General features: G+C 33.7%; 1 protein-coding gene across 2 annotated transcripts; it reads right to left on the bottom strand.

The window, feature by feature from the left end:
• Positions 1-1,286: 1,286 nt before the first annotated feature.
• Positions 1,287-6,197, bottom strand: LOC107484653 (uncharacterized). Of its 2 annotated transcripts, none has more exons than XM_016105203.3 (3): positions 5,909-6,197; positions 2,548-5,057; positions 1,287-1,892 (listed from the first exon to the last, which is right to left on the bottom strand). In XM_016105203.3, the coding sequence occupies exons 2-3, from the start codon at positions 4,903-4,905 to the stop codon at positions 1,641-1,643; spliced, it is 2,610 nt and encodes an 869-aa protein (XP_015960689.1). In that variant the 5' UTR covers positions 4,906-5,057; positions 5,909-6,197; the 3' UTR covers positions 1,287-1,640. The 2 variants fall into 2 exon arrangements, with proteins under 2 accessions (XP_015960689.1, XP_052116063.1); XM_052260103.1 differs by having other exon boundaries at positions 2,548-5,053.
• Positions 6,198-7,541: the final 1,344 nt, after the last annotated feature.

Genomic DNA, 7,541 nt, shown 5'->3' with positions numbered 1-7,541 from the left:
GCTTAATTTTCATAGTCGATCTTCTTTTGTTGTCGTTAATGTGCTCATCACCGTTGTTGTGCTCTATCGTCACTTTATGGTGTTTTCTCTCTTCTTTGATTTAACTCGTTGATTAGGTTTGGTCTAAACTCTAAATTTAGTTTAGACTTAGTTTTAATATAGCCTAAAAATGTTAAATTTTCATCAGTTTATAATTATTAAGAGTTTAAAAATTTGACATGGTCAACATTTAAGATTGATTTCCCACCAAAACAAACTTAATTTTTCCCTATCAATATAGGCTGCTATTTTAAAGTTTTGAAGACATACATACATTTTCAATTGGAGATATTGTGATGAGTGATGACCAAAAGTCATCTTGTTTATTTAAACTTTGTTGAGTCTGAAAAAGATTTTATAATTTATTGTGATGACAAATAATAATTTAATTTAAATAATTAATGAATTATATTTTGATTGATTATGCTATAAAATTTTAGATTTTGGATTAGTATTAATGCTGATTTATTTAGAAAGAATCAACTATTAAGAACAATATTTGAAGAAATTATGAAAAAAAATTTGCAGCTGCCCAAAGAAAAAAAAGAATAAAGTCTTTATGGAGAATTATTTGCTGCAATAGTTAGAAAAGAGCCAAGGTTTAGATATAAAAAACAGAATCAATTTTGAAGAGACTAAGGGAGAACAATTCAAAAATCACTGCACAATTGAGTGTCTTTTTTCTTCATTTTAGTTTGTATTTGATATTTTGTATTTGATATTCAGTTTTTGAGTTTTCTTAATACTAAGAACAAGGCATATGATTATTTGAGAGAATATTTTAAAAAAGCCTATGAACAATAAGTCATAAATTAGAAAGAAAATACAACATAGTTTTAGTTTGTTCCCGTCTTGGTTTGTTCTATTTTAGAGAGTTTGTTTAGTCTGGGAATCAGTTTGCGAAGCATGATATAATGTTTTATTTGTCTTGGTGTTAAACTGGTATGATTTGTTTATCTTTGTCTTTGTCTTAAAATTAATAATTGTAATCTCGAGGTTGTTATAGTAAAATTCTACTATAATTATAGTAGAGATTAGACGTAGACTTCATTGTACATCGAAATTGAATCAGAATATATACTAATGCCGTGTCTATTTTTTCCTCTTTTATCTTCTGTAGTTATGAGAGACAAAATTGAAAAAATTTTATGCTTAATCAATAATGCAAATAAATTTAAAAAGAGTGCCTTGATTCAAACTCCTCTTTCTCAATACGTATAAAACCTACAAACTTAAATCATATACTATACCAAAAACGCCATGTTATTTATTTGATTTATATACGTACCATAATTTGAACAACCAAAAGTACATTGAAGGCACCACCCCAACTTTGGAGCATCTTCTAGTTTCAGCCTTTTCTATTATACATGCCCAAAGTTGTGCAGTATATAACCCTAGAGGTTTTATTCGTTGATGTTGTATTTTGTACAAACAAGGGCATGGCGTTGGTGCAGTGTGGTACTTTTGTACATTGAAAAGAAAAATACTATGAACTTACATTTTCTGCTACAACAGTTTCTACGGTAAGGAAGAAGGGAAACAGAGGCATGTTGTGTACAGTGCATTCCCTTGTTTCTTCTCTGAGCTACCTGTGGAAATTAAACTCTGCCAACTGGGGAGACTGGTGGAATTGGATTATAATTTATTGATGCTTTTCCTTGAAGTTCATACTTGATGTCATCATGCATGTTACTCATTTCTAAAAAAGTTGGTAGTTTTTGGCTGCTCAAAACGGCCACGGAAATGAAGAATGCCTGCAAATGATCAATCGTTGAGCTGAATTCTACCGAGTAAAATCCATCCTTCAGTGGTGCCAAAGTGAAAAGAGGTGTGCTTGGGTCTGCTCCTTCCTGAAAGTTAGGAAAATTGCTAGTGTTTTAAAGGGCGATCTATAATAAATAATTGTTTATATTAACTAGAAAATCTTATCCTCAATATTTTCTCTCTCATGTTTTTTCTTAGTTTCACTTATAAAATAAATGGTGAGAGATTATATTTTACCCTCTAAAATGAAATACAAAATCTAGAGGATCCAAATCTGTTTCTATGAATTCACTAATTAGGTAAAGTATTGTGTATAATTTACAAATGTCAATTTACAATTTTTCTGTGTATCAAAACACCATAAACATATTTTTTGAATAAAATAATTTACATATGACGTATTTATTTCTAAAACTATACAATAGTGAACTATATTATTCTTCTCTCGCACAACAAATCTTTTCCTAATACACAGAAATTTTGTTTGTCTTTTTATGTCTCTTTTCTAAATTAGTCTTCTCTCGCTAATTCTAAATTTCTGACACTTTCTAGTTACTAAACACATTTACATATCTATTGATGGAAGATTTTGATAAAATAAGAAAGAATGAAATCAATGTTTTTAATGCATTGAATGTACAAAAACAATTTAAAGTTTGTGCTATTTATAAATCCTCAAAAATAAAGATTATACTTAAACATCGGTTAGAAAAATTTTACTGCAGAATCATCGGTGCATACCTGGACAAAGAGTTGGAATCTCTCATGTTGAGGTTTTGAAGTTCTTGGAACATTTGAACTAGGATTCTTGTTGGAGATAACAAGCAGTTTGCAACCAACATCCCAACCGCCACAATCACACGTTCCGCCGGATTTCCATCGGTAGATCAACGGGGAAGGCTCTCCTTTGGTTGGTTCACTATGCACACCGCCTGGAAGAATAGCCGTGATGTTACCACACACATCTCTTTCTCCTGATATGCAAAAGCATCTTTGATCTTCCAAGCACTTCAAGCATCCCTTCTTCATCAAATCATAATCATGCACCCCCTCGCGGCTCGAGTTTTCACAAGGAATCTCCATAACAATGGCTGCAAGCTCCTTCCTCTTGCTGAGTTTTGATGCCTTTTGATCTGCATTGTCGATTTCAACTCCAAACAGGACATATTCTTTCACCATGCACTCTCTCTTGCTGTTCTGGTTGCTCCTTTGGTCGATCTTTCGGCTCGAACACTTCATCTGACCAACCATATTGTACACATATCCGCAGCTTTTATCTTTGCTTACATGACTCCTCCATCCACCACTCTTTTTCTTGATTTCGTTAACAAGGTAGAACGAAAAACAGAACCCTGCATCGTCCTTCTCCGGCGAGGCCAAACTTTTCATGGTAGCTGCTAGAACCTTTCTTTCATTATTGAGCAAAAATTTAAACAAAGGCAGTCCATTCTTTATTGTTAGCTGCAGAATCGCTTGAATCGAAGATCCTTTGCTTTTGTCAGCGAACGGATTTAAACCTGTGCTTGCTTGTGCTGCAAGACTACTTTCGTTTGAATGCTGTGTGTTGGATGCATTATGCTTCAACAAAGGATCAAATAACTTAAGAAAGGGAGTGGACCTTGTTCTCTTATGACCCTTTTCCTTTTCCTTCATAGAATTTTCTAAAGATTCAGTTGTCAATGGTCCAGATTTTGCACTAAGTTGCGGAGGAAGATCCTGCTCCTTCAAACTGAAACTTCTTCTCATCTGATCAAAGCTCAAGCTAAGCTTGTAATTCGGAGAAGAGTTCTGGCTATTCTGATCTGCCACCTCAGCAGTTTCTTGGCCATTCTCAAGCTTAATGTTTAAGACATCCTTCAAAAGGAAGATATCTCCAGGGTGTGAATCAACATCCGAATCCGAATCAGCAATGTGTTGCATTCTTTCTGAAGAAGTGGAAGGTTCATCGGTCACAGAAGTCAGTGTACTAGAATGTCGAATTTCAGAACACAGCTCTTCGGAGACCTCCTCTGGAAGGAAAGTGAAGAGGCTACTGTGGCTTGATTCCGAATTGTCATCATCATGTGAAGATCTTAATTTAGACAGCTCATAATAATCTGCAGTAGAAGAATTGAACTGCTGAACTCGGCGCGGCCGAAGCAGAACAATATTGCTTGGTTTGCTGTTGAATTTCCTATGGCCATCACCATCTGCATCTAATGTCTGAAACTGATCCATCATTTTCTTCTGAGAACTGAACGAAACTCCTTTGTTTTTCAGCCTTAGCGATGTATGTCGCCGCGGAGAACTCGGCTTGTGAATTCTCTCTTTTGTCCTGAGGATATGCTGCTGCTGCTGGATACCCTCCAAGCTCTTCTTAGCTTCAAAATTAACATCTCTACCATAATTTAAATTTGAATTAGAACCCAATGAGACTCCATTATGATTCCTAGACTTAGATGCAAGACTTTCAGTCCTCGACTCCTTTTGATGAGTCTTCTTCCGAAACGACTCGAATTCAACAGATGAAACATTTGAACTTTCAGGAAATACTTCCTTATGAGGTGCCTTGGAACCTGAAGAGTCCAATCTTTTCTTGTTATCATCAAGTTTTCTACCGCCACGAGCAATGTTAGATGACGTGCCGGGGGCTACTCTCGATGATGAAGCTTCGCCGGTATTGAATTTCGCGAAGCTGCTATATAGAGCCGGAACGTGCATTTCTCTGTTCTTCCATTTCTCAAGCCTTGACCAATCCAGAACCCCAAAATTCAAGGCCTTCCCTTGGAGGTTTTTGCCTCTATCCGCGCTGCGCTGGAGATAACCTGGCAAATTGGACATGTACTTAACAAGCTCATCACTATTAGTCCTCGAGCTTCCCTTGGCGCTCTTGTCGCGGTTCGCAATCTTTTTTGCCACATCTTTCACTGATTTATGATCAGGATCATTGCATTGTGGTGGAACAACACCACTAGATAGCTTTTTGGCTTTCATCTTATCTGGATCCTTTGGACATGGATGGTTGCTGAATTGGTGTAGCGGAGAAGGTTCCTTATTCGCTGTCTTGGCGCCACTTTGCTTTTTCGAGCTGTTCTTTTTTAGGTGTAAACTGAACCCCATCTCTTCAGAGGGGAATCAGAAACTCGTTACTTGCAAATTGTGTATTCAATGTTGAGACATAACATTAACATATACTTAAATTTCACTTTGATGTTTCACCAAATATGCTGCAGCGTTCGTAGTTTCTTTCTCCAATAGGGAAAATTATCTATCTGCAAGAAAATGTTCACAATAAATTCAGTTCCATTGAAAGGGACTAATCAAGTTGTAAAAACATAGATGCAAATGCAAGAATATGTTGAGAACATTACAAATCAGCAAATAAATTTAACAAATTCCTAGAAGTACTAAACAATACTCCGAAACATGTTAGTTGTAAGATGTAGTCAATCGCACCTTTTACAAAGAGACTTGCTTCCTTCGTTCTAACACTAACTAGATGATTCAAATATCAATACTAAAGACAAAAAAAAAAAAGGCAAATTGATAATGAATGGAAGAGAGTGTGAAAAGATTGTATTAAGTGTAGAAAATGAAATGCTGGTAGAGCTGTAGAAAGCATTCCCCACGTTCTAATACAGCAAGCAGAGATAAAAACGATGGATATCTAACTCGTTTCCTCGAACAACACACTACTACTACTACATTCACTAACCATTGGTGCCACTTGAGTTATGCGCAAATGATAGAGTACACATCATTTTGTTGCCATAGTGATTAATGAATGCGTTTTGTATCTATTAGGCACAGAGCCCAAAAAACAGAACACAGATTGCAGCAAAAGAAACAAAATAAGCATACGCAACTTCAATGGCTAACAACACTCGTGCAACACATGGAGAGTGACATCTTCGAGGGGCAATTAATGCCGAAACAACGATGGGTTTCTAATTCCCAGCACGTGCTCAGAAATTCGAAAGAAAAGAAGAGTAGAAAAAACAAAACACACACAACGTTGCAAAACAACATTGTCGGGAAAAAAAGGTTGTTAAAAACTTAAAAGCTGTTGTAAACAATCGACAAAGATCAAAGTTTTTGTGAAGAGTGAAAGAAATGAACTTACCGTAAAGAATGGTGGAGAAGCGAAGGGAGGTGAGTTAGTTATGTGATGGCGGGAAATAAAGTGTGGTATTCGGAGATCCCGAGGATAGTTCGAAAGGGTGGTTGATGGGGTGGCTTGAAAGATGGAAGAAGGAAAGGAAGGTAGATTGGAAGCGAAGTAAAGGAAGGAGAAAATAATCAGTGATGATGGCAGCACTTGTGAGTGTATTTTGATACACAATCATGATTCTTCGTTGTCATTCATCATCGTCATCATTATCATGGCTTCTTCCTACTACTAATCTTGGTGGATAATACACATAACACATGCCTCTTTCTTTTTCCTTTTACTCTTTTCTATTCTAGATTTCTAATCATTTCTTTGAGTTTTATTTTGAATTGAAATTAAGTAGAAAAAAAAACACGGTTGTATTTGGCAAAATATTATAAGACGCGACAAAAATAATAAAAAGGAATATTATTTTATCAATTTTTTGTTTCAGGCAAAGTATTTATACGTTTGATTTTAAATTTTATAGAAATATTTGAATAACTATTTAAAAAACACATACAAAAAATCAAATCAAAATTTGATTTTTAAAATTTTTAATATTTTTTAATTTTTTTTGATGTTAACAAAAAAATCACAAAAAAATTTACATAGCATAAAATTGTCAAATTTTAACGATAAAAATATCATTTTTTTTAGTTATGCTGGCAATAAATCGCATTAAAAAAGTCAATTTTTAAATTATTTTTTTAGAATATATATTTAATATTAGGTATTGTTGTTGTATTTTAAAATATTTTAAAAATATTTTTGTTGTTAATAAAAGTAAAAAATAGTTTATCAACATATTTAAAAATCAAAAACAAATTTGGTAGTTTGTCCTATAATAATTCATGTGTGTGTGCAAATTTTATATAGTGTGTTTGTAAATTATTCTGATTCATGTGTACTTGTTTAAAAATTAATGAAATCTCAAAAATTATTAGTGGATTGATCAATTGTTAGGAAAAAAATTATTATACCTGTAGAATTTAATTGAAAGTAAATTAAATGTATGGTATATTTGTATGTATGTACGTATTCGTTATTTAATTTGTACGTTAAGATTGTAAACAATAACTGTAGTAAATTGGTGAATCTATACGTATAAATAATGAGTCATGTCGTTAATACCGTGAATTGTAATACAAGTTAAGATTATCTTCAAATTTTCAGTGCAATCCTAATTAGTAATTACACCATAATTAGTTAATTAATATGAGTTGTGATTTACGAAAGATGATGGTGTGTTCTAATTTCTAAATTAATTGATAACATGAACGATAAATATTTTGCAATTTTTTTTCAGCAGAAACCCATGCGCTATGCTTTTCTGGCTGGCGTCCAAACGCATCTAAGTGAAACAGAAATGGGAAATTACATACCACTTTTGACATGGGAAATTACATACCACTTTTGCGCTTTGTATTTTTAATATGGAGGTAGAAGGTGGTATTTTTAAGTAAGGTAAAAATTTTGTGTGTTTTTGATTTATATGAATACTACAAATTTGAGGGTCAGATTTGTGGTGTTTTAAATTTTTTTTTGTTGATAACCATAAATCTGAGGATCGGATTTGTGGTTTTAAATTTTTTTTTAAAAGATA

Source organism: Arachis duranensis, chromosome 4 (assembly GCF_000817695.3).
Source record: "Arachis duranensis cultivar V14167 chromosome 4, aradu.V14167.gnm2.J7QH, whole genome shotgun sequence".
NCBI classification, from domain to species: domain Eukaryota; kingdom Viridiplantae; phylum Streptophyta; class Magnoliopsida; order Fabales; family Fabaceae; genus Arachis; species Arachis duranensis.
This window is presented reverse-complemented; position numbering and strand designations above follow the sequence as displayed.